The sequence below is a fragment of the Macaca fascicularis genome, chromosome 20 (assembly GCF_037993035.2).
Source record: "Macaca fascicularis isolate 582-1 chromosome 20, T2T-MFA8v1.1".
NCBI lineage: Eukaryota > Metazoa > Chordata > Mammalia > Primates > Cercopithecidae > Macaca > Macaca fascicularis.
The window spans coordinates 71,030,968-71,056,339 of record NC_088394.1 but is presented as its reverse complement, the minus strand read 5'-3'; the positions used below and the strand labels follow the sequence as shown (position 1 = coordinate 71,056,339).

Sequence of the window (25,372 nt, the reverse complement as noted above, 5' to 3'; positions counted from 1 at the left end):
GTCCGGTGAGAACGGGAGGTGCTGGTGCTGCTCCAGGACACGATGCCCTCCAGGGTCCAGGGTCCATCCTGGCAGGCAAGGGCTGCCGGAGTTGCCCTGCAGGAAGGACAGGATGTGTCGCCAGGCCTGAACTGGGTGCCGGGGCCTGGGAGACCTTGACCTGGCGGAGTCCAGGGAGGGATGCAGAGAAATGGCAAGCGTGGGTGCAGGGGCTGTGCCAGGGTCCTGAGGCCTGGGTTCACGTGGCAGCCCCAGCTCTGCCATGCACATTCCTGGAGGGAGCTGGGGCAAGTGGCTTTCATTCCTGCCGGGGCGCCATTTGTCCCGTGAGCTGACCTTCCAGCTCAGAGGGCTGGGGAGAGGAGGGGGTCCCCAGGCACCCTCACCTGCCTGGTCCAGGAAGCTGTGAGCCTGAGGCCTGGCCCTTGTGAGGCCTGGGAAGGAGGCAGAGAGGAGTGGGGAGCCCATACCTCCATCAGAGGAGTGGAGAGTCCTGGAGTACATTGAGAAAGGAACAGGAATGGGACTGGACAGGTGAGTCTGTGGAGACGCCAGGCAGGTGGAGTCTATGGAGACTGAAGGAGAACAGCCCGTGGCACGTGATTTTTAATGATTGTCTTTCCACTTTTTTCTACAATGAACAAAATTTTATCATTGAAGACACCTGTCAGGATGCTTTCAGACGCTTTAACACTTGGGAAGGAAAAGACAGCTGGGAGAGGTAGGTGCCCATGGGCCCTGGCAGCCAAGGGTGCAAGGTGAGGCCCAGGCCAGCTGGGAAAGGGCCCCTGTATCCTCTCACCTCCTCTCCCAGAGGCTGATTTGTCCCATGGTGGCGTCACGAGCCACCTCTGCCTGCCTGTGTGGCCTTGCATTAGCCATCCTTAGCACCTGGAAGGCCTCCGGGTGAGAGCCAAGGTCAGACGCCCCGGCCACCACACGGTGGCTCTTCTGGAGAGTGAGGGTGGCAGACGGCGCTTGGGCTCATGGGGGTGAGCCCCTCTTGGCCACTGAGTCTCATGGTGATCTCGGCATCCCTTTCTCACTTAGGGCCTCAGTTTCCCCACCTGCACAGTGAGGGCGCAGGACCTCCCAGGTTTCCCCAAGCTGTGATCCGGGTGGCCTGAGGATGTGCAAAGGTGGAGGTGGGGTGCACGGCCCGGGGTGGGCGTCTCCTGCAGGCTCTGCCTGTGGCCGGGGAATGGGGGTGCTGATTCCCCAGCCTGCAGTTCATTTCCGACCCTTTTCCTGCTGGTTGCAGGGTGTAGTTGGGGTTGGGAAGAGGGGGTGAGTGTCATTCCCTGACACCTGGTGGGCCCCAACTCCTCAAGCTCAAGCCTCACCTGACCCCTAGTGGGCAGCGGTGACCACCCAGCCCCCGCAGAAGTGGAAGCCAGGTTTGCACTGGGAGGATAGGACTGGCAACTCCCACAAGGGCAGGAGGGACCTGAGGGGCGAGGGCTGTGTAATCCTAGCACTTTGAGAGGCTGAGGCAGGAGGATCACTTGAGGCCAAGAGTTCAAGACCAGTCAGGCCATATAGTGAGACCCAAGTCTCTATGTATAAATAAAAATTGTTTAAACTTCCCCCACCTCTAGTTTGGCCACCACCCAGGGTCCCCCCCACTGCATGGGCAGGACCCCACTCTGATCTGCAGGGACACCTGCCAGGCCCAGGAGCTGGGGATGGCATCCTCCCCATGGACATCCTGGATAGGATGCTGAGTCAGGGTGGATGGTGGGGACCCTGCAGCCTGGGGTTGGGGCAGGGCAGCCGGCAGTTGATGGTGTCCTTAGGTGCCACTGCAGTGCCCACAGCCCCCTCCCCTGATCGCTGTGCACCCAAGGGAGTGTCCGTCCCTCTCCAAGCCCAGGGTGCTGTGACGTGGTGGCTGGATCTCCCTGGGGCCCTGTGCTCTCGTGGGCTCTGAGTCAGTGACGGGTGGATTGGGGTGCGGGGCCTGGGGACACACAAACCCAGGAGGCCGCCCGGGTGCAGAGGGTACAGGGGCTGGGGGTGGGGGGTGGGCAAGAGGTGTGGATGCAGGAAACCGTCGGGAGGCAGAATCTGCAGGGTGTGGGGGCCAAGGAAGGGAGGAAACATGCCCCAAGCATGGCTGAGGGAGCAGGGGTAGTGGCCAGAGGGGTAGGAGCCAGCTGGCAGAGTGTGAGGAGGAAGGGGAGGAGGATCTGGCCATGGAGGATGTGGTGCCCCCGTGTAACATGGCACAGTGCAGTTTTTTGCTTCTGGGCATTTGGGGCTGGGGATGGGCGTGTTTGACCTGGGGCTCCCAGCCTGCCTGAGCCTCGAACTTTCAAGAATCACTGCAGAGAGAGGGAAGCCCAGCGATCCAGAGAAAGGCCATGGGGTGTCAGAGGGTCCCCATCCTGTCCCCTGAGCCCACCAATCACGGCCCACCTCGCCACCACTCCCCTCATCAGCAGTCCTTGTGTTGATAACGCTCCTGGCTCCAGCATGTCTGGCAGCGCTAGGAGTGGCCCTGGGAAGATTCCTTGGAACCGCAGGTGTGTGCGGCCAGAGTGAGTTCGTCCCCCTTACTGCCCATGCCCTGTTGCAGGGCCCTGAGCAAGGGAGCAAGGGTGGGTGGCAAGAACCCTGCCGCCCGGGGGCAGGTGCTGAGGATGGGGGCCAGGGTCCTCCCGGTCCCCACCAGCCACATCCCCCGTCCGTCTCTGCGCCCCTTTTTATCTGCCTGTGTGTTTCTGGCCACTCTTCGGGAAGCAGGAGCCTGAGTGGTGGGAAAGGCGACTAGGGAAGGGTCCTCCCAGAGGCCGCCCGTGCCTGGCCCAGCCCAGCCCAGTGGGGGCCCAAGTTCTGGAGTGGAGTGAGGCTTTGGAGGCCCCAAACAGGAGACGGACAGCACCGACGTGTGCTCCACGGGTTTACTGAAGTTCTGTGGGGAGCAAGGTCGGAGGGAGCCACGGCCTCAGTTGGCAGCCAGGATCTCCTGCACCCGGGGTATGAGCTTGGTAACATGGGTGTACACGCCAGGGCTGGAGGTGGAGCAGGTGCCACTGCCCCAGGACACAATGCCCATGAGGGTCCAGGCTCTGTCCTTCTGGCAGACCAGGGGGCCGCCGGAGTCACCCTTTGGGAGAGGGAGAAGGGGACTTGGATCTGGCAGCCCAGACAGACTGGTCCCAGGGGCCACTGGATATAGTTCCCAGAGTCCAGGCCAGGACCCCACACACAGCAGCGACTCAGCATGTGCTGTTGCAGGGGTCATGAAAGATCCAGCAGCTGCTTGTGTGGCTCATGCCCCTGGAAACCTGAGCCACCCCGGAATGGGGCCCTTTATTGGAAGCTTAGTAAAGCTGGTTTGACCAATAGAAGGAAGAGCCTGGTGGGGCTTGCCAAGGGGTCCTTGTGAGGGAGGGAGGGCTGCTGGAGCCCGCTGGACTGCTGGGATCCACTGCCCAGGTTGTGCACTGCACAACTCCAAGGGCCATTGGCTCTGACATTGGCCATGGAATTTTGCAGCAAGGTGACTCTGACATCAGCAAGGAGTAGGGTTAGTAGATGAGGGCAGAGAGGGGTGGGGAACCTGGGCCTCCCCTGCACCCCGCTCGCCTGGCCAGGGCCTGGGCGGGGCCAGCCTCACCTTGCAGGAGGAGACACCGCTGGCCCCAGCGCAGATCATCTCGGTGATCTTGCTGCCCCAGAACTTCCTGCATTGGGCATTGGATAGGAGGGGCAGGGCCGCCTGCTGCAGCTTGTCAGGGATCTTGTTGGCTGCAGGACAGGAGGAAGGTCAGGGCTCACCCAGCCCACTTAGGAGGGAGAGACCCGAGGCCGACACGCCTGCCCTCCCCTGCACCATCACCACGATGTTGGGTACGGCCCCTGGAGCCTCGGAAGTGCCTGTGGGACAAAGGGGGCATCGGTCCTGCCCGGGTGGGAGCCCCGCACTGTGACTCCAGGCAGGTCAGCCAGGGCAGGGCTCACCCGGCCAGGTGCGCTCAGAAGCCCCCTGTGGAGGCTTCTCATGATCCGACCTGGATTTTATTTGCACTGGGGGGATTTTAAATTCAGAGGATTATCAATAAAGAACGGAAAGTTAGGAGGGTGTTGGAATTTAGAGCCAAACAGTCACGGGGGCACTCCACAGCCAGGCAGCCCCGACCCCAGAGGCAGCCCCGCGGCCCCTCACCGTTGTACTTGGTCTTGCCCCAGCCTGTGGTGACGCACACTGTCCCCGTGGGGAAGTCATCGTCGGCGCTGGGCAGGCACACGGCGGACACCGTCTGGGACAAGACGGCGGGTGTGGCCAGCTTCAGCAGGGTGATGTCATTGCGCACGGTGAAAATGCTGAAGCTGGGGTTCTTGAAGACCTGGGGGTGGGGGCCGGAGTGCCAGAGTGAGGCCCTGGGAGGAGGCAGGACCTGCAGGCTTCGAGGACACAGACTCCTTCCCTGGTGCCCATTAAGGAGCAGTCCATCCCCAGGGCCGGAATGGGAACCACGAGGCTGGGCCGGCCCCACTGGGCACCTGTCCCTGAAGCAGCCGAGGGATCTCCCCCCGTGCCCGCTGCCCCTGCCCTCTGCTGCACGGGGCCTGGGTACCTTGGCGATCTTCAGGACCTGGATGTTCTCCTCATCAGAGCCCTGGTCAAACTCCCCGGCCACGACCACATTGGAGGTCCTGGGCAGAGCATTGTGGGTGAGAGAACATGCCCTGCTCCCCTCCCACCCAGCTGGGCTGGAAGCAGAGCCCGAGGCTGCCCGGTCCTCACCTGACCCCGCAGTGGGCGGCGGTGACCACCCAGTCCTCGCTGATGAGGGAACCTCCGCAGAAGTGGAAGCCGGTTTTGTCCTGGCAGGAAGATGGGGAGGGTCAGCAACTCCCACCTGGCGGCACCCCCAGCCTGGCCCCCACCCAGGGTGCCCACTGCCTTGCAGAATCCCCCTCACCTGCAGGGACACCTGCCAGGGCCAGGAGCCAGGGACGGCGTCCTCCCCATTGACGATCCTGGACAGGCCGCTGAGCACGGGGGGGATGGCGGGGACCCCACAGCCTGGGGGCAGGAGTGGGCGGAGGGGTGGGTACCACTCACCCAGGTCTCAGTGCTCCAGCGTCCTCTCACTCCCAACTCTTTTCCAGTCTCTGGGACCTAGGCTGGCTCCCACATCCCCTCCTCTGAGAAGTTGGCCCTGGCTCTCCTCTCGCCAGTGCTGGAATCTCCGGGTACAATTGAGTCCAAGGCACTGGACTGTGGGCTGCTGAGGAATGGGGTGTTGACCCCTCCTCAGTTCAGAGAAGCCACACAGGTGGAGCGTGCAGTCCCGACACTCAGGCTGGGAGGCCAGACTCTGTGGATTTGACCCTGGCTCCCTCCCTGCCCAGCTAAGCCGCTCAGTGTCCCCATCAGCAAAGTGGGGATCACACCGTTTCTGACCTCTCAGGTTTGGAAGAGTGAGCAGGCAGAGCGCCAGCTCTGCTCCTGGCACCCGGGAAGTGCTCCGTAAGCAGGAGTTTAAAGGGATGAGGCTCGCCTGAAAGGTTTGGACTGAACGGTGCCAAGCCCTAGCTGCCCACATGCTCACCACCCAAGCCTGTACTGGGGCCACTGACTGTTGGGGGGTTTCCTGAAGGCCTCAGGGCGGCCCCCCAGACACCTACCTCCTCCCCTGGGAGCCTCAGGTCGGCTGGGGGTGAGGAAGGGGAGCGGGACTCCCCAGCTCCTGAGCTCCGAGGTGGCAGCTGAGCCTGGGAGGGAAGCTGTGACCTGGTGCAGGTCTTGCAGTGCCCACGGCAGAGATGGAGCCGGTGACTCGCCCAGGCCCACACTGTGGTGCACAACTAAACTGGGAACTGGGACCCTGCTGCCCCTTGCTGGCCTCGGGGCTGGGAGTGAGGGGAGACAACCCTTCAGCCTCCGCGGGGCCCGGCCCTCACCGAAGGCGGTGCCCAGGAGGGCCCAGCAGGAGAGGATCCAGAGGAAAGCCATGGTGCCGCTGGCGGGGGGCTGGGACGCCTGTCTGTGGGTCCCCGTTGTAGCCCTGTGTGCCGGCTGTTATCTGGAGACGTTGGAGCAATAATCCCTTCCCTGGAAGTGGGCAGGATGTGTCAGCGCAGGGCTGGCCAGGGAGCCTGGGATGACAGCAGCTGTGGCCTCAGCTGAGCTGGGCTAACCCAGGTGGCCTTTTACCATGGCCTTTCTCCTTCAGGCCCAGGCTTGGGCAGGGGCTTCCAGGGACTGAGTTCAGCAGCCCCAGGTTTGAGCCCCAGCTGAGTCTCTTGTGCTCTGCAAATAATTCACTTGATCTTTTCATGGTTTGAAAACCCCTGGGCAGGCCGGGGGTGGTGGCTCACGCCTGTAATCCCAGCACTTTGGGAGGCCAAGACGGGCAGATCACGAGGTCAAGAGATCAAGACCATCCTGGCCAACACGGTGAAACCCCGTCTCTACTAAAAATACAAAAAATTAGCTGGGCGTGGTGGTGGGTACCTGTAGTCCCAGTTACTTGGGAGGCTGAGGCAGGAGAATGGCGTGAACCTGGGAGGTGGAGGTTGCAGTGAGCCGAGATTGCACCACTGCACTCCAGCCTGGTGACAGAGTGAGACTCTGTCTCAAAAAAAAAAAAAAAAAAAAAGGGCCGGGCGCGGTGGCTCACGCCTGTAATCCCAGCACTTTGGGAGGCCGAGACGGGCGGATCACGAGGTCAGGAGATCGAGACCATCCTGGCTAACACGGTGAAACCCCGTCTCTACTAAAAAATACAAAAAACTAGCCGGGCGAGGTGGCGGGCGCCTGTAGTCCCAGCTACTCGAGAGGCTGAGGCAGGAGAATGGCGTGACCCCGGGAGGCGGAGCTTGCAGTGAGCTGAGATCCGGCCACTGCACTCCAGCCTGGGCGACAGAGCGAGACTCCATCTCAAAAAAAAAAAAAAAAAAAAGGAAAAAGAAAACCCTTGGGCAATGTGACCAAGTAGAGGAGAGACTGGGGGAGCAGGCCTGTGCCCCATGGTGTAGCCAGAGGCTGGGATGCAGGTGCTCCCCGGGTCCCAGGGGATGGCTAAGGAGGTTCAGTGAAGGCCCCGTTGACATCTGTGTTGGACACTTGGGCTGTGTACAGGGGAGGGGTAGCTGCCCGCTGTCCTCATGCTGGGCCACCCCTGCACACAGGTGCCAGCACACCTGGGCCCTGGAGCCAAGCATGTGGCATCAGAGGGCAAGACTGGGCCTAGGGCCTGATGAGAACTGATGGAGGCTGAACCTCAAGGCGGAGCATGGGCAGGGACACCTGGTTCCTGGAGTGGGTGGCAGCATGGGTGGTGGAGCCCTTTCTCAGCAACTGGGAAACGGGGGAGGGAGAAATTTTGGATTGAGGCTGCCAGGTGGAGGGCAAGTTCCCCAAAATGCACAGGGAAAGGGTGCCTCGTGGCTGTTTTTAATTCCACCGCATTGATGACTGCAGCATGTGTGTTTACAGCACGGGCTTTGGGGTCAGGCAACTGTGGAGCCGTGGGCAAATGACTTGCCGTCTCTGATCCTGTATGTAATTGAGGACGTTTAGAGTATGGGTCCCATGACAAAAGGAAGAGCCTTCTTGAGCGCAAGGACCAGGCCAAGCACACAATCCATGCTGGCGGGGCCCCTACATTCCTCTTTCTTGAGTGAATCGCCTGTCCAGGCCCTTTGCTCATTCTAGAAGATTGTCTGGGGACAGAGGGGTGGGCAGGCACCAGCCAGGATGGGGCGTGGCCTGGTCTGGATGAGACGCACCCACCTCTGCACTTCTCCTGCTAGCCAGCGCCCACCAGGCCTGCGGGAACAGCTGAACAAAACAAACGAATTCCTGCCTGTAGCAGCTGACTAGGGGAGGAGGCTGGAGAGTTTAGGGAAAAGAGTCAAGTTTTAACATAAGTAAAATATACACACCAGCGGCTAAGGAGTTATTATTATTACTGATACTGAGGGAGGGCCTCACTCTGAGGGCGACATTTAAGCAAACAGCCTAGGAGTTGGTGGGAGCAGCCCGGAGCATCCTTGGAGGATAGGAAACGAACCTGGGGTCGCAGGACCCAAAGAGGCCTGCGTCCTAAGGGCAGCGAAGGGCTTAGAAGTCAAGGGGGCAGGTCCAGGAGGGCCCTAGAGAAGATGGTACTAGAGCCTCGGGGGCAGCCCCTAGCTATAAGCTGGCTGGGGCAGAGGGGGGAAAGGGCGTGGCGGCCACGAGCAGTCAGCCCTCACCTGGCCTGAGTGACCCGTGGTCCCAGCTATGTGGCCTTGGGAGCTGACAGCTGGCCAGGACCCTGCCTGCCATGTCCCCACCCCGCACTGGGAGCTGACGGCTGGCCAGGACCCTGCCTGCCATGTCCCCACCCTGCACTGGGAGCTGACGGCTGGCCAGGACCCTGTCTGCCATTTCCCCACCCCGCACAGGGTACAGAGGCTCGTGGGGACTGTGCAGCTGCAGCTGGGGTGGGGGACAGGCACGCACAGGTGTCCCCACTCCACTGCTCCTGGGGATGGGACCCCCCAACCCACACTGCCCTCCAGCCCCCACATGGGATCTGGACCCGAACGGCGAGGAAGGAGCCCAGGGACACTCAGGACAGATGAGTCAGGACACACGCGACCCGGGGCCCAGGTGGGTGGGGGAGGTAGAGCTGTGGCCTTGGCCAGAGTGGGAGCAGGAGGGATGAGCTGGGGGTCCCCACGTGCTGCAGCCTCCTGGCTGCCTCTTCCTTTACTTATGTTGAAATGCCCCCACTTAAAATGCATATAAAGCCAGGTGCAGTAGCTCATGCCCATAATCCCAGCACTTTGGGAGGCCGAGGCAGGAGGATCACTTGAGCCCAGGAGTTCCAGACCAGCCTGGGCAACATGGTGAGACCCCCATCTGTACAAAAAATAAATCAGTCAGGTGTGATGGCACATGCATGGAGTCCCAGCTCCAGGCTGGGACTTGGGAAACTGAGGTAGGAGGATCACTTGAGCCTAGGAGGTGGAGGCTGCAGTGAGCAGTGATCATGCCACTGGACTCCAGCCTGGGCGACAGAGTGAGAGCCTGTCTCAAGAAAAAAAAAAAAAGCAAGTGGATATAGGTTGAGGACTTGTGAGGATCCAGGCACCCCTGTAACCACCACCTGCACCAAGGCAGGGACCATCTCCTTCACAGCCCCTTGGCAGTCAACCCCCCATCTCCAGAAGCAACCACTGTTCTGATTTCCTTCCCCGGAAGGAAGGTTTTGGTTTTGGTTGAGAGAGGCTCGCTCTGATGCCCAGACTGTAATGCAGTGGCATGATCACGGCTCACTGCAGCCTCAACCTCCTCAGCTCAAGCAATCCTCCCACCTCAGCCTCCCAAAGTGCCAGGATTACAGGTGTGAGTCTTCGCACCAGGGGATGTTGTTGTTATTGTTAAATTTAAAAAACTGTTAGCAGCCAGGTGCAGTGGCTCATGACTGTAATCCTGGCACTTTGGGAGGCCGAGAGGATCCCTTGAGCTCAGCAGTTCAAGACCAGCCTGGGCAACATAGTGAGACCCTGTCTCTAACAACAACAACAAAAAAAGCCAGGCATGGTAGCTGGCACCTGTAATCCCAGGTACTGGGAAGGCTGAGGTAGGAGGATGGCTTGACCCTGGGAGGTGGAGGTTGCAGTGAGCTGAGATCAGGCCATTGCACTCCAGCCTGGGCGACAGAGCCAGACCTTGTCTCAAAACAAAAACAAAAACAAAAAAACCTGTAAATTGTGGTAATACACATAACAAAATTGACCATCGCACCCATTTTTTGTTTCTTTGCTTGTTTGTTTTTGAAACAGAGTCTCACTCTGTCGCTCAGGCTGGAGTGCAGTGACGCGATCTCGGCTCACTGCAAGCTCTGCCTTCTGGGTTCACGCCATTCTCCTGCCTCAGCCTCCCTGTAGCTGGCACTACAGGCGCCCGCCACCGCGCCCGGCTAATTTTTTGTATTTTTTAGTAGAAATGGGGTTTCACTGTGTTAGCCAGGATGGTCTCGATCTCCTGACCTTGTGATCCGCCCGCCTCGGCCTCTCAAAGTGCTGGGATTACAGGCGTGAACCACCGCGCCCGGCCCGCACCCATTTTTAAGTGTACCATTCAGTGCTAAGTACATCCACAGCGCTGTGCGGCCACTCGTCTCGCGGAACTGAAACTGAATCCTGCCCATCTATTCGTTTTCAGGTTCTGGAGTTTCCTGTGAACAGAACCCAGGTGTTTCTGGAAGTCCAGCTGCTTTCGCTCAGCATCTTGTCTTTGGAGTTCACCCACGCTGTTGCAGAGAGCAGCAGCCTCTTCCTTTTTATTGCTGGAATGCACTACAGGTTGTCTATCTGTTCTGTAGTTTTGATCTATTACGAATAAAGCTGCTATAATAACTAAAACATATATTAAAACATCCACGGGCAAGTCTTTATGCGGATGTGTGTTCATTTATCTTGGGCAAACACCTAGGAGTAGGCGGGGCACAGTGGCTCACGCCTGTAATCCCAGCACTTTGGGAGGCTGAGGCAGGCAGATCACTCGGGGTCAGGAGTTCAAGACCAGCCTGGCCAACATGATGAAACCCTGTCTTTAGTAAAAATACAAATAGTAGCCGGGCATGGTGACGTGCGCGGGAAGCTGAGGTGGGAGAATTGCTTGAACCCGGGAGGCGGAGGTTGTGGTGAGCCGAGCCAGCCACACAGCACTTCAGCCTGGGTGACAGAATGAGACTCTGTCTCAAACAAAAAAACACCTAGGAATAGAACAGCAGGGTTGTAGGCTGGGGCCTGTGTTTATGGAAATGGTCAAACTGTTTTCTCAGTGGCCATCCACTTTTCCTTCAGAGCAAAGCAGGATCTGAGTCCCGCAGCCCCCTCTGAGAGGTACCTTCCTAGAATTCCCTTGCCCCCTTCCGAAAGGCAGAGGACTTGGGGACTGGTACACAATGGGGTTGGGGATGAGACTCTTCTCTTTTTTTTTTGAGACAGGGTCTCGCTCTGTCACCCAGGCTGGAGTAGAGTGGCACAATCACAGCTCAGCACAAGCTTGACCTCGCAGGTCCAGCCTCCCAGGTAGCTGGGACTACAGGTGTGTGCCACCACGCCTGGCTAATTTTTGTATTTTTTGTAGAGACAGGATCTCTCTATGTTGCCCCGGCTGGTCTCAAACTCCTGGGCTCAAGCAATCAGCCTGCCTCGGCTGCCCAAAGTGCTAGGATTACAGGTGTGAGCTACTGACTGTGCCTGGCCGGGCCCCTTCTCACAGCACCAATGGACGTGTCTAAAATTACCAAGTGGAGCGATTTAATTCAGTGGTTCTTTGCCTAAACCCTTTCCACTGGGATTTGTCCCTGTCCAAGTGAGGCTGGGGGGATGTTTTCTTAGTGAAAGCGCCGTGTGCTCCTTGAGCCAACGAGATCCCGTGCAGCTTGCTTAGAAAACAATTGTCCCAGCCGGGCACGGTGGCTCAAGCCTGTAATCCCAGCACTTTGGGAGGCTGAGACGGGCGGATCACGAGGTCAGGAGATCGAGACCATCCTGGCTAACACGGTGAAACCCCATCTCTACTAAAAAATACAAAAAACTAGCCAGGCGAGGTGGCGGGCGCCTGTGGTCCCAGCTACTGGGGAGGCTGAGGCAGGAGAACGGCGTAAACCCGGGAGGCGGAGCTTGCAGTGAGCTGAGATCCGGCCACTGCACTCCAGCCTGGGCGACAGAGCCAGACTCAGTCTCAAAAAAAAAAAAAAAAAAAAAAAAAGAAAACAATTGTCCCCTTGCTCCGTGTTGATGCCTGGCTAGCAACAGTGGGGAGATGGGCTGGGGAGGCGTTTCCTGACCCAGGAGGGCAGCGTATGTGGGGACCGGCTGTCCAGCTCAGCCCTCGTGGAGATCAGTGACGCCGGCCCAAATGAGAACCAGCGAGGGCTGTTTATTCAGAGCTTGCCGCAGCAAGGGAATCGGCCACTGTCGCTTGCATTGACCAAGACGCCAAGGCTGGCAGGGGAGAGGGAAAGCTTCGTGGATGGAAGAGGAAGGTTCGCTGTGTCCTGGCCGGTGGCTGTTGGTGTGGGGAAGGGGGAGACAGGCTCCTGTGTGGTCTGCGTGTTTGTCCTACTGACATTTGTATTGAAATGTTGTTTGTTTCTTTTTTTTGTTTTTTTTTTTTAGAGTCAGGGTCTTGCTTTGTTGGTCTAGGCCAGAGTGCGGTGGTGCGATCACAGCTTACTATAGCCTTGACCTCTTAGGCTCAAGCAATTCTCCCATCTCAGTGTCCCGAGTAGCTGGGACCACAGGCGCACGCCACCACCCTGGCTAATTACTTTTGCAGAGATGAGGTTTCACCATGTTGCCCAGGTTCATCTTGAACTCCTGGGCTCAAGGGATCTGCCTGCCTTGACCTCCCAAAGCACTGGAATTACAGGTTCGAGTCACTGCACCTGGCCGCATTGTTTGTATCAACAGTGGGACCTGTCAGAGGTGATTAGCGCGTGGGGGCTCTGCTTCCCAGGTGGGATTAATGCCATTAATAAAAGGTGAGGGACGCGCGTCTCGTCCTTCTTTGCCCTTCCACCTTCCATCAGGTGAAGACATGGAGTTCAAGGCATCAGCCTGGGGCCGGAATTGCCAACCCTGCTTCTTGCCTTTGAATTTGTAGCCTTCAGAACTGTGAGAAAATACGTTTCTGTCCACAATAAATGACCCAGTCTGAGGTATTCTGTCTGGCAGCACTCAGGGCCTCAGGTGCAGGCGAGCTCCAAGTGGGCATTTTCTGTGGTTGTCAGGGCGTGTGTGGCTTTTCAGGGCTGGCCGGTGGGGCTCCTGCTGTTTGGCGCCCTGGGCAGGTGTGGGCAGTGTTCTCTTTGTTTTAGGTGGTCTGGCCCCTGTTCGCATGTGTATTCGGTCTCTCCCCTTCCATGCAGAGTTTTGTGTCCTGGACGTGGGTACCGGGAGCTCCAAAGAGCTGGGGCCATTTCTCAGTTGGCGGCAGGATCTGCTCTTGGAGGTGGTGGGGAATGCTGGGGTGGGTTCTACGGAGAATTGGTGTTCTCTTGTGGCCACCACCCTGGTTGTCACTGAGAGCTCTGATGCAGAGACAGATCGGCTCCCTCAGTCGCAGTAAGGGGATGCCCGTGTGGGCGAGGGAGTCTTGGGGAGATTTGGGTTTGTGGTTCATTATCCTTGTTCTCTCTGCCCAGAAGCCCCTACCCTGTCTCGGGGTGCCCACGCCTGCTGCGTAGCTCCTCAGGTTAGGGAGCACAGTGGGGTCGCCCATCGTGGATTTAACAATTTTTTTTTTTTTTGGAACAGGGTCTCTGTCACCCAGGGTGCAGTGCAGTGCCGCGATCTTGCTGCAACCTCCACCTCCCGGGTTCAAGCGATTCTCCTACCTCAGCCTCCTGAGTAGCTGGAATTACAGGCATGTGCACCACACCCAGCTAATTTTTGTGTTTTTCGTAGCAATGGGGTTTTGCCTTGTTGGCCAGGCTGGTCTTGAACTTCTGACCTCAGGTGATCTGTCTGGCCTCCCAAAGTGCTGGGACTATAGTTGTGAGCCACCGCACCTGTCCTAACAGGTCTTGCACCTCCAGCCCTGATAGGCCCCTGGCTTGTCCTCAGCCACGTCTGTCCTGTGGCCCCTGGAGATGTGTGTGGGCTTCTCCAGCGCTGCCTCCAAGGCCTTCTGATTGTCAGCCACGCTCTAGGCTGAATATTCCCTTCCTTCAGCTTCTCCTTTTCCCTGAATTTGCTCTCCACAGCCATTGGAAGAAGACTTCTGACTCCACAATACTTAACAGCTTTACCGAGCTGTCATGTGTAATTCACGTAACATACAATTCACCCATGTAAAGTGTGCAATTTGATGGATTTTGGCTTATTCCATTGATTTTATTTAATTATGGTAAAATATATGTAACATAACATTTGCTGTTTTAACATTTTCTTTTTTTTTTTTTTTTTTTTTGATGGAGTTTCGCTGTTGTCACCCAGGCTGGAGTGCAATGGCGGGATCTCAGTTCACAGCAACCTCCACCTCCCGGGTTCAAGCGATTCTCCTGCCTCAGCCTCCTGAGGAGCTAGGAGGACAGGTGCACACCACTACACCCTGGCTGATTTTTGTATTTTTAGTAGAGATGGGGTTTTTCCATGTTGGTCAGGCTGGTCTCGAACTCCCTACCTCAGGTGATCTCCCCACGTTGGCCTCCCAAAGTGCTGGGATTACAGGTGTAAGCCACCATGCCCAGCCCATTTTAACCATTTTTAAGTGTACAATTAGTGGCGCTAATTACATTATACAATAGTAATTACATGCACAATTTGTGCAGGCATCACCACTATTTACAAAATTCTATACCCCGTGAACAATAACTCTGCATTCCTCTCTCCCCTCGGTGCCTATGGGCCTCTAACCTAGTTTTTGTCTTTTTGAATTTGCCTATTAAGAAAGTTTCGGCCGGGCGCGGTGGCTCAAGCCTGTAATCCCAGCACTTTGGGAGGCCGAGACGGGCGGATCACAAGGTCAGGAGATCGAGACCATCCTGGCTAACACGGTGAAACCCCGTCTCTACTAAAAAATACAAAAAACTAGCCGGGCGCGGTGGCGGGCGCCTGTAGTCCCAGCTACTTGGGAGGCTGAGGCAGGAGAATGGCGTGAACCCGGGAGGCGGAGCTTGTAGTGAGCTGAGATCCGGCCACCACACTCCAGCCTGGGTGACAGAGCGAGACTCCATCTCAAAAAAAAAAAAAAAAAAAAAAAAAAAGAAAGTTTCATGGCCGGGCGCAGTGGCTCATGCCGGTAATCCCAGCTACTCGGGAGGCTGAGGCAGGAGAATTGCTTGAACCTGGGAGCAGGAGGTTGCAGTGAGCCAAGATCACGCCACTGCACTCCAGCCTGGGCAACAAGAGCAAAACTCCATCTCAAAAAAAAAAAAAATTCTGTGTTTTGGCATTTGGCATGTATCAGTACCTGATTCATTTTGTGTTGTGTTTGTGTTTGAGACAGGGTCTCACTCTGTTGCCCAGGCTGGAATGTGGTGGCACAAACACAGCTCACTTCAGCCTCGACCACCTGGGCTCAAGCGATCCTCCTGCCTCAGACTCCCATGTAGCTGGGACCACAGGCATGTACCACCACACCCAGCTCATTAAAAACAAATTTTGTAGAGAAGGGGTCTTACTTTGTTGCCCAGGCTGGTCTCAAACTCCTGGTCTTAAACAATCCTCCCACCTTGTCCTTCCACAGTGCAGGGATTACAGGTGTGCGTCCCCACACCAGGCCTGCTTCATTCCTTCTTATGACTGAATAATAGTGGCGTGGAGAGCTCACATTTTACTCATTCCTCTGCTGATGAACAATGGGGGTGGTTTCTATCTTTTGGTTGTCGGGAATAGTGCTGCTGTGAACCCTGGTGTGCAAATGTCTGCTTAAGTCCTTTTATTCTGGGGGAGTGTACCTCCAAGGAGTGGAATTGTAGGGTTATGAGGTAACTCCATGTTTGTTTGTTTTTGTGGAACTGCCAAACTGCTTTCTTTGTACTTTTTTAAAAATTATTATTATTATTTTAAGACAAGGCCTTGCTCTGTTGCCTAGGCTGGATCTCAGCTCACTGTAGCCTTGACCTCCCAGGCTCAAGTTATCCTCCTACTTCAGCCTCTTGAGTAGCTGGAACTATGCTACCACGCCCAGCTAATGTGGTTTTTTAAATTTTTTGTTTTTGTTTTTGTTTTTGTTTTTGTTTTTTGAGACGGAGTCTCGCTCTGTCGCCCAGGCTGGAGTGCAGTGGCGCGATCTCGGCTCACTGCAAGCTCCGCCTCCTGGGTTTACGCCATTCTCCTGCCTCAGCCTCCTGAGTAGCTGGGACTACAGGCGCCCGCCACCACGCCCGGCTAATTTTTTGTATTTTTAGTAGAGACGGGGTTTCACCGTGGTCTCGATCTCCTGACCTTGTGATCCGCCCGCCTCGGCCTCCCAAAGTGCTGGGATTACAGGCTTGAGCCACTGCGCCCGGCCGGTTTTTTAAATTTTTTTGTAGAGACGGAGTCTCACTATGTTGCCCAGGCTGGTCTTGGACTCCTTAGCTTAAGTGATCCTCCCACCTTGGCGTCCCAAAATGCCAAGATTCCAGGCATGAGTCACTGCGCCCAGCCATGCTGAACTGTTTCCATAGCAGCTTCACCATTTTACATTCCCAGCAACAATGTAGGAGGGTTCTAGTTTTTCCACATCTACCACTTGTTGTTTCCTGTTTTTTAAATGGTAGCTATCAGCCTGGTGTGGTGGCTTATGACTGTAATCCCAGCACTTTGGGAGGCCAAGGCGATTGGATCACTTGAGGTCAGGAGTTCAAGACCAGCCTGGCCAACATGGCAAAACTCCATCTCTACTGAAAATACAAAAATTAGCCGGGTATAGTGGTGCATGCCTATAATCTCAGCTACTTGGGAGACTGAGGCAGGAGAATCACTTGAACCCAGGAGGCAGAGGTTGCAGTGAGCTGAGCTCACACCCCTGCACTCCAGCCTGGGCGACAGAGCGAGACTCTGTCTCAAAAAAAAAAGAAAGAAAGAAAGAAAAAAAAAAGCAACATGGTTGATGTGAACTTGGTTTCTTTTGAAATTTTGTCTTTAGTGTATAAATTTAGTTTTGCTTTATAGTTCTGTTCTCCAGCAGCGGTGGAAGTGGGGAGGGGATATTCTTATTTTTTTTGGGACAGAGTCTCGCTCTGTCGCCCAGGCTGGAGTGCAGTGGTGTGAGCTCGGCTCACTGCAAGCTCCGCCTCCCGGGTTCGCGCCATTTTCCTGCCTCAGCCTCCCAAGTAGCTGGGACAACAGGCGCCCACCACCACGCCTGGCTAATTTTTTGTATTTTTAGTAGTTCAAGGGTTAGCCAGGATGGTCTCGATCTCCTGACCTTGTGATCCGACCGCCTCAGCCTCCCAAAGTGCTGGGATTACAGGCGTGAGCCAACCGCGCCAGGCTAGGGAGGGGATATTCTAAATCCAAGGTGATGCGGCCCACTGACCACAGAGCCCAAGGCCTTCAGTGGAAATGCCATCCTCCCACTGCATCTTCCTTTCAGACCCCCATTGTCCGGAACTACAGTGCAGCCCGTCCTGTTCAGCCTTGCCCCAGGTGACTGTGGTGGTCACTACGTTACATGCTAATCTGTGTCGTGTGTGTGTGTCACGAGCGTCTCAGGCCCGTAAGGGCAGGGATGCTGTGGGCTCTGTCCCTTGAATACCTGCCCACAGGGTGCCGAGGATCCCTTGGCCTCTGCTTCCTGCCCAGAGTCACCGACCTGTCACCCACATCTGTCTTTCCTCCTTGTTTGGTGACAACGAAAAGTTTTTCTGCTTCCTCAAAAAAGTTTATTTTCACACAGGTGCAGTGGCTCACGCCTGTAATGTTAGCACTTTGGGAGGCCAAGGCCAGAGGATCACCTGAGGCCAGGAGTTCGAGATGAGCCTGGCCAATGTGGTGAAACCCTGTCTCTACTAAAAATACAACAATTGGCCGGGCGCAGTGGCTCACGCCTGTAATCCCAGCACTTTGAGAGGCCGAGGAGGGTGGATCACCCGAGGCTAGGAGTTTGGGACCAGCCTGGACAACATGGTGAAATCCTGTCTCTACGAAAAATACAAAAATTAGCCGCGTGTGGTGCTACGCCTGTAATCCCAGCTACTCAAGAGGCTGAGGTGGGAGAAAAGCTTGAACCTGGGAGGCAGAGGCTGCAGTAAGCCAAGATTGCACCACTGCACTCCAGCCTAGGCAGCAGAGTGAGACCCCATCTCAAAAAAAAAAAAAAAAAAATTAGCTGGGCGCGGTGGCAGGTACCTGTAATCCCAGCTACTTGGAAGGCTGAGGCAGGGAATCACTTGAACCCAGGAAGCGGAGGCTGCAGTGAGCCGAAATTGCGCCGCTGCACTCTGGCCTGGGTGAGAGTGAGACTCCATCTTAAAAAAAAAGTTTTCTGTGTCATTTTATGGTGTGGAATCAAAGTTCCATTTTGTAAGAAACTGAAACTTTGAAATGATTAGTTCCTTATGAGTCATTGAAAGAGTGAATCCTGTCGGGTGCTGCGACAGAGGGGGACACGTGTCAGTGGCTTTGCCCACCTGTTAGGGCCACCAAGCCGTGTCACCCAGACCCTCGCCACACTCAGAAATGACTTGGCTTCACTGGTGACGTGCGGTGACACTGGAGAATCCACAGTGCCCTGAGCCCTTTGCTTCTAGGACAGTGTTAGGTGGAAACACCGTCCACTGAGAACCGGAGTTCCCGGAGGTCTGGCTCCGTGACAGCGGCTGGGCCTCCATGAGCCTGGGGTGGGACTGCCTTCACTTCCCCGCTGGGAACAGAAGAGCCTGGTGCTGGCTTCTGGCAGGGTTACTGCAGCTCACAGCTGGCTCTGTGGGGTCATGTCCCCAAGGCTGCCGGGTGATGTCAGGGCAGCTGCCCATTTCCCAGGGGCTGGGGTTGTCCGGCAGAGAACCCGGCCGGGCTCTGCCTCCGCTTATCGCCCAAGGTCCCTGGGTAACAGGGAGGGTGGGCTCAGGCCTCCCTGGCTGGGCGGGGCTGGGGGTCCCCCCGGGAGGTAGAAAGGGCCCCGCAGCTGGCAGGCCCCACACCTTCTGAGGCAGCGGCATGGCTTTCCCCTGGCTCCTCTCCTGCTTCGCCCTGGTGGGGGCCGCCTTTGGTGAGTGCTGGGGTCCAAGAGGCCTGTCCTGAGGGAGCCCGGAGCCTGGCCGACAGGGGGATCTGAGTCCCCTGCTCTGCCCCCGGGGCCTCATCCCCAGCACAGGTAACCTGAGGGCTCAGAGAAGAGGGTCCTTCTGGGGCTTTCTGAGCCCACACAACCTGCTCCAGGAGTGGGAAGGACCATGCTGGCCTCTGCCATGGTCTGAGGCTCCAGAAGTGGCTGGGGTGGGGGTGCCGTGCGTAGGATAAGGTGTGGCCCCAGGAGACCTCCCAAGGCCTCCCTTGGGGTTTTTATTTATTGTGCCGGGTACTTGCCAAGCATTTTCTTTTTCTTTCTTTCTTTTTTTTTGTTGTTGTTGAGACGGAGTTTCACTCTTACTGCCCAGGCTGGAGTGCAGTGGTGTGATATCCACTCAGGGCAACCTGAGGCGCCCACCACCATGCCCGGCTGATTTTTATATTTTTTATAGAGATGGGGTTTCACCATGTTGGCCAGGCTGGTCTCAAACTCTTGGCCTCAGGTGATACCCCCGCCTTGGCCTCCCAAAGTACTGGGATTACAGGCGTGACCTACTGTGCCCGGCCGCATTTTCTGTTTTTTAAAAGAGAAATAGTAAAATATAGAAAAGAATATGACATCCTTATATCTACGGTCAGAATTCAGAAAATCTTTTTGCAGATTTGCTTCAGATATTTCTGTCCAAAACAGATTCTGCTCAGGTTTCCCTTTTCTCCCTGCTTCCCTGTCTGGAATGGGAGCTTTATTCTGAACTTGCTGTAAATCATTGCAATGTGGGCTTATACAAATTTCCTACATATTTATGCATCTATACATGAGGTTTCAAAAAGTTTTACATCAATGAAACGGTGTTCTATCCTGTTTGTTTGTTTTTGAGACAGGATCTCACTCTGTCACCCAGGCTGGCGTGCAGTGGTGTGAGTCTGTAGCCTCAAACTCCAGGGCTCAAGTGATCCTAAGTTTAAAAACTTTTTTTTTTTTTTGTAGAAATGGAGGTTTTTGGTTTTGTTTTTTCTTTTTTTGAGAGTTTCACTCTTGTCACCCAGGCTGGAGTGCAGTGGCGTGATCTTGGCTCACTACAACTTCTGCCTCCCGGGTTCAAGCGATTCTCCTGCCTCAGTCTATTGAGTAGCTGGGATTACAGGAATGTGTAACCACACCCAGCTAATTTTTCTACTTTTAATAGAGACAGGGTTTCATCATATTGGTCAGGCTGGTCTTGAACTCCTAACCTCCGGTGATCCACCTGCCTCAGCCTCCCAAAGTGATGGGATTACAGGCGTGAGCCACTGCACCCGGCCTGGGGTCTTATTATGTTGTCCAGGCTGGTCTTGAAATCCTGGGCTCAAGTGATCCACTCACCTTGACCTCCCAGAGTGCTGATACAGGCGTGAGCCACCGTGTCTGGCTGATGTAACTAATACTCCATTCTACCTCCATTCTACAACAATGTGCTTTTTCCCCACTCAAATCTTCTCGCTTCCTGCGTGTTGACATGGAGCTCCAGCTCATTCACCTGAATTTTTTTTATTTTTTTTATTTTTATTTTTTATTTTTTTTGAGACAGAGTCTCACTCTGTCGCCCAGGCTGGAGTGCAGTGGCCGGATCTCAGCTCACTGCAAGCTCCGCCTCCTGGGTTCACGCCATTCTCCTGCCTCAGCCTCCCAAGTAGCTGGGACTACAGGCGCCCGCCACCTCGCCCGGCTAGTTTTTTTTTTATTTTTTAGTAGAGACGGGGTTTCACCGTGTTAGCCAGGATGGTCTCGATCTCCTGACCTCGTGATCCACCCGTCTCGGCCTCCCAAAGTGCTGGGATTACAGGCTTGAGCCACCGCGCCCGACCCACCTGAATTTTTATAATGCGTGCTCTGTTTTGTGAGTATGCCACCATCTATTTCTCTTATTTATTTTTGAGATGGAGTTTCACTCTTGGCGCCCAGGCGGGAGTGCAGTGGCACGATCTCAGTTCACTACAACCTACACCTCCAAGGTTCAAGCATTTCTCCTGCCTCAGCCTCCTGAGTAACTGGGACTACACACACATACCACCATGCCCAGCTAATTTTTGTATTTTTAGTTGAAACGAGGGTTTTACCATGTTGGCCAGGCTGGTCTCGAACTCCTGACCTTGTGATCCACCCGCCCTGGCCTCCCAACATGCTCTTTCTCATTTTTTTGCTATTACCAGTTGTTTTTGATGCTCTCAAACGTCAGGGAGGCGCCTTGCCTGCTTGTATTCCTGTGGGCAGGAGAGGCAGGCGCTGCCCTGTAGCAGCCGAATACGACCCCAGAAGGGGCTGGCTGGTGTGAGGGACTGGGTCTGCTCAAATGTAAATCCCAATTGTGAGGCCTGCGCACAGGAGCCGAGAATCTGGTCCTGAGATAGCAGAGGTGTGGTGCGCATATGTGGCACACCTGACTATTCTCATTGTTCTGTTTGTTTTCTGCTTTTGTCTGTGCCATTTGATGGTGTGGAATTAAAGTCCAGCTGTGTTTTGACTTTTTTTGAGATGGAGTTTGGCTCTGTCACCCAGGCTGGAGTGCGGTGGCGCGGTCTCAGCTCAGTGCAACCTCCACCCCCTAGGTTCAAGCGATTCTCCTGCCTCAGCCTCCCAAGTAGCTGGGACTACAGGTGTCTGCCACCATGCCTGGCTAAGTTTTGTATTTTTAGTAGAGATGGGGTTTCACCATGTTGGCCAGACTGGTCTTGAACTCCTAACCTCAGGTGATGCACCCCCCTTGGCCTCCCAAAGTGTTAGGATTACAGGCATGAGCCCCTATGCCGGCCAAAGTCCAGTTTTATTAAATAATTAAGAAACCAAGACCGGATATAGGGGCTCATGCCTGTAATCCCAGCACCTTGGGAGACCAAGGCAATAGGATTGCTTCAGCCCAGGAATTTGAGGTTGCAGTGGGCCATGATCGTGGCACTGCACTCCAGCCAGGGTGACACAGCAAGACCCTATCTGAAAAAAAAAAGAAAAGAAAAGAAACCAAAACTTTACACAATGTTTCCTAAAATTGTGGAGTTCAGCCTCCCAGAGTCCACAGTACCATTTCACTCTCCTGTCTGCAAATTGTCAGCGCCCCAGGTTCCCAGTGGACTTGGGGTTATCAGATTTTCTTCCCACTTGCCCTCTCCCCGCCAGTCTAACAGAGGCGTGTCAGCAGTGGAGCTCACGTGGTTCTGCTGCCCGTTTTATAGCTGAGGACACCAAGGCCTGAGTGCTGCCCTGCCTGGTCTAGGGTCACACAGCAAGGAAAGGGTGGCCTCGAGGCTGAGCCCAGGCAGTCTTACAGCCCGGCCTGTTTTCTGCTTCTTCAGGCAGGACAGGCCCCAGGTAGGCGTAGACATGACCCTCTGCATCCTGGAAGGATGACTGGAGCCAGCAGGCCGAGAGTTAGGGACATTTGAGCCTAGAGACTGGGGGACCAGGGAGGCAGAGGCGGCATGTGCCAGGGAGGTCCTGAGCTGGCCTCAGTGGACTGGGGTAGAACCGAGAGTCCTGCACGCAGGCAGGTGAGGCCCAGGTTGGTTTGGGGCCTCAGCCCTTCTTTACCCCACTCCCGTCCCCAGGCTGCGGGGTCCCCGCCATCCCCCCCGTGCTCAGTGGCCTGTCCAGGATCGTCAATGGGGAGGACGCCGTCCCTGGCTCCTGGCCCTGGCAGGTGTCCCTGCAGGTGAGGGGGCTTCTGCAAGGCAGTGGGCACCCTGGGTGGGGGCCAGGCTGGGGGTGCCGCCAGGTGGGAGTTGCTGACCCTCCCCATCTTCCTGCCAGGACAAAACCGGCTTCCACTTCTGCGGAGGTTCCCTCATCAGTGAGGACTGGGTGGTCACCGCCGCCCACTGCGGGGTCAGGTGAGGACCGGGCAGCCTCGGGCTCTGCTTCCAGCCCAGCTGGGTGGGAGGGGAGCAGGGCATGTTCTCTCACCCACAACGCTCTGCCCAGGACCTCTGACGTGGTCGTGGCCGGGGAGTTTGACCAGGGCTCTGATGAGGAGAACATCCAGGTCCTGAAGATCGCCAAGGTACCCAGGCCCCGTGCAGCAGAGGGCAGGGGCAGCGGGCACGGGGGGAGATCCCTCGGCTGCTTCAGGGACAGGTGCCCAGTGGGGCCGGCCCAGCCTCGTGGTTCCCATTCCGGCCCTGGGGATGGACTGGTCCTTAATGGGCACCAGGGAAGGAGTCTGTGTCCTCGAAGCCTGCAGGTCCTGCCTCCTCCCAGGGCCTCACCCTGGCACTCTGGCCCCCACCCCCAGGTCTTCAAGAACCCCAGCTTCAGCATTTTCACCGTGCGCAATGACATCACCCTGCTGAAGCTGGCCACACCCGCCGTCTTCTCCCAGACGGTGTCCGCCGTGTGCCTGCCCAGCGCCGACGATGACTTCCCCACGGGGACAGTGTGCGTCACCACAGGCTGGGGCAAGACCAAGTACAACGGTGAGGGGCCGCGGGGCTGCCTCTGGGGTCGGGGCTGCCTGGCTGTGGAGTCCCCCTGTGACTGTTTGGCTCTAAATTCCAACACCCTCCTAACTTTCCGTTCTTTATTGATAATCCTCTGAATTTAAAATCCCCCCAGTGCAAATAAAATCCAGGTCGGATCATGAGGAGCCTGCACAGGGCTTCTGAGCAGTGCCCAACCGGGTGAGCCCTGCCCTGGCTGACCTGCCTGGAGTCACAGTGCGGGTCTCCCACCCGGGCAGGGCCGAGGCCCCCTTTGTCCCACAGGCGCTTCCGAGGCTCCAGGGGCCGTACCCAACATCGTGGTGATGGGGCAGGGGAGGGCAGGTGTGACGGCCCTGGGTCTCTCCCTCCTAAGTGGGCTGGGTGAGCCCTGACCTTCCTCCTGTCCTGCAGCCAACAAGATCCCTGACAAGCTGCAGCAGGCGGCCCTGCCCCTCCTGTCCAATGTCCAATGCAAGAAGTTCTGGGGCAGCAAGATCACCGACGAGATGATCTGTGCCGGGGCCAGCGGTGTCTCCTCCTGCAAGGTGAGGCTGGCCCTGCCCAGGCCCTGGCCAGGGGAGCGGGGTGCAGGGCAGGCCTGGGCTTTCCACCCCTCTCTGCCCTCATCTGCTAACCCCACTGCTTCCTGGGGCCCAATGAGGGCCAGGACTTAGGGTCACAGCCGCCCGTGAGGGTTCCTCCAGGCCATGTGGGTGAGGCTGTCCCTGGGGATTTCCTTGCAGCCCTCTGACCTGGAGGTTTGGAGAGATGGATGGTGCCCCGGGTTAGGGGGAAGCCAGCCACCCCAGCTCCCTCCAGGAGTGCATGGCAGAGAAGGGACTGCCACGTGAACCCATATCTCAGGACCCAGGCACCCCTATGCCCATGCTTGCCATTTCTCTGCTCTCCTCCCTAGACTCCACCAGCTCAGGGTCCCCTAGGCCCTGGAACCCCTTTCAGGCCGGAGATACTTCCTCTCTCCTTCCTGCAGGGTGACTCTGGAGGCCCTCTGGTCTGCCAGAAAGACGGAGCCTGGACCCTGGCGGGCATCGTGTCCTGGGGCAGCCGCACATGCTCTACCACCACGCCCGCCATGTACGCCCGTGTCACCAAGCTCATACCCTGGGTGCAGAAGATCCTGGCCGCCAACTGAGCCCGCAGCTCCTGCCACCTCTGCCCCAAGAGTTGCCATTAAATGCATCTGTTTAGAAGCACTCACTGCACTGCCCGTGTCCCTCTGTGTGGCCCGGGGAGATGGGGTTGAAGTTGTCCTTGTCACCCACAAAGGGGCGGCACTACTGTTGCCTTTCCAGGCTGCAGTTCATCTTGGCAATCCAGCCTTCTCAGGAAGCTGAGGTCTTCATATCTCCTCCCTGCTCATGGCTCCACCCCGGGTTTAGAATTTAGGCCCTACCTGCTGAAGGTAGGTTGACCCATGGGGCTTTCTGGAAGGCAGCAGTCCTTGGCCAGGCTCTGCAAGCCATAGCCCCCTGGGGTTGTCACTGGGACCAATGCTGACACACACTCCAGGTGCCTTTCTCTGCCTTTAGTGCCCCATGTCCAGTGCCCAGGAATGTGCATGCAAGCACCACCTCTCCCCCGTCAGACCCCAGCCCCTCAAACCTTCTGCATCCAGTGCTGGGAGCTGGTGCCACTGTCCTCTCAGCTCCCACACTCTTCCCCGCCTCCCTCTCTGCATTTTCTCTGACCCTGCAGTTAGATTTTTTTGTTTTTTGTTTTTTGAGACAGTCTTGCTCTGTCGCCTAGGCTGGAGTGCAGTGACATGATCTTGGCTCACTGCAACCTCTGCCTCCCAGGTTCAAGGCATTCTTCTGCCTCAGCCTCCCAAGTAACTAGGATTATAGGCACTCAACACCACGCCTGGCTAATCGTCATATTTTTAGTAGAGATGGGGTTTCACTATGTTGTCCAGTCTGGTCTCAAATTCCTGACCTCATGCAATCTGTCTGCCTCGGCCCCGCAAAATGCTGGAATCACAGGTATGAGCCACCGCGCCCAGTCTCTGCTGTTAGATCTTGAGGCTTCCTCAAGCTCAGGTTCCATTGCTTCGGCCAGGCCACGGAGGGGGCCGGTCCGTCCCCAGGATGTGTCCGGATTGGCAGTCTGTCTTTCTCTCTCTGTCTCTGTCTCTCTCTCTCTCTCTGTCTCTGGAACCTTTTAGTCTTTAATGCAGTGAAAATTGTGTTGGAGAAAATTCTCCTGTTGTTCCACTGTC

At 56.4% G+C, this 25,372-nt stretch overlaps 2 protein-coding genes and 1 long non-coding RNA gene across 4 annotated transcripts; 2 read left to right on the top strand and 1 right to left on the bottom strand.

The window, feature by feature from the left end:
- Nucleotides 1-397: 397 nt before the first annotated feature.
- On the top strand, nucleotides 398-10,406 carry LOC141409299 (uncharacterized). The gene is made up of 3 exons (XR_012429163.1): nucleotides 398-534; nucleotides 661-721; nucleotides 10,175-10,406. It is a non-coding gene; the product is annotated as an uncharacterized lncRNA (long non-coding RNA).
- LOC102147021 (chymotrypsinogen B2) lies at nucleotides 2,889-6,029 on the bottom strand. Its single transcript, XM_045382709.3, has 7 exons — nucleotides 5,917-6,029; nucleotides 4,932-5,035; nucleotides 4,754-4,833; nucleotides 4,584-4,662; nucleotides 4,172-4,352; nucleotides 3,623-3,753; nucleotides 2,889-3,109 (listed from the first exon to the last, which is right to left on the bottom strand). The coding sequence occupies exons 1-7, from the start codon at nucleotides 5,966-5,968 to the stop codon at nucleotides 2,948-2,950; spliced, it is 789 nt and encodes a 262-aa protein (XP_045238644.2). The 5' UTR covers nucleotides 5,969-6,029; the 3' UTR covers nucleotides 2,889-2,947.
- Nucleotides 10,407-18,597: 8,191 nt separating the features above from the next.
- On the top strand, nucleotides 18,598-24,350 carry CTRB2 (chymotrypsinogen B2). 2 transcript variants are annotated; one of them, XM_005592560.5, is made up of 7 exons: nucleotides 18,598-18,667; nucleotides 22,267-22,370; nucleotides 22,469-22,548; nucleotides 22,640-22,718; nucleotides 22,950-23,130; nucleotides 23,548-23,681; nucleotides 24,128-24,350. In XM_005592560.5, exons 1-7 carry the CDS (start codon nucleotides 18,616-18,618, stop codon nucleotides 24,287-24,289), a joined length of 792 nt encoding a protein of 263 aa, XP_005592617.3. In that variant the 5' UTR covers nucleotides 18,598-18,615; the 3' UTR covers nucleotides 24,290-24,350. The 2 variants fall into 2 exon arrangements, with proteins under 2 accessions (XP_005592617.3, XP_065393805.1); XM_065537733.2 differs by having other exon boundaries at nucleotides 22,640-23,130.
- Nucleotides 24,351-25,372: the final 1,022 nt, after the last annotated feature.

Bases quoted from the DNA above. Each gene is read 5' to 3' on its own strand.
- LOC102147021 (XM_045382709.3), bottom strand. From the start codon at position 5,968: ATGGCTTTCCTCTGGATCCTCTCCTGCTGGGCCCTCCTGGGCACCGCC. The intron at 4,834-4,931 runs GTGAGGGGGATT...TCTTCCTGCCAG, and splicing joins CCTGGCAGGTGTCCCTGCAG to GACAAAACCGGCTTCCACTT. The intron at 4,663-4,753 runs GTGAGGACCGGG...TGCTCTGCCCAG, and splicing joins GCCGCCCACTGCGGGGTCAG to GACCTCCAATGTGGTCGTGG.
- CTRB2 (XM_065537733.2), top strand. From the start codon at position 18,616: ATGGCTTTCCCCTGGCTCCTCTCCTGCTTCGCCCTGGTGGGGGCCGCC. The intron at 22,371-22,468 runs GTGAGGGGGCTT...TCTTCCTGCCAG, and splicing joins CCTGGCAGGTGTCCCTGCAG to GACAAAACCGGCTTCCACTT. The intron at 22,549-22,639 runs GTGAGGACCGGG...CGCTCTGCCCAG, and splicing joins GCCGCCCACTGCGGGGTCAG to GACCTCTGACGTGGTCGTGG.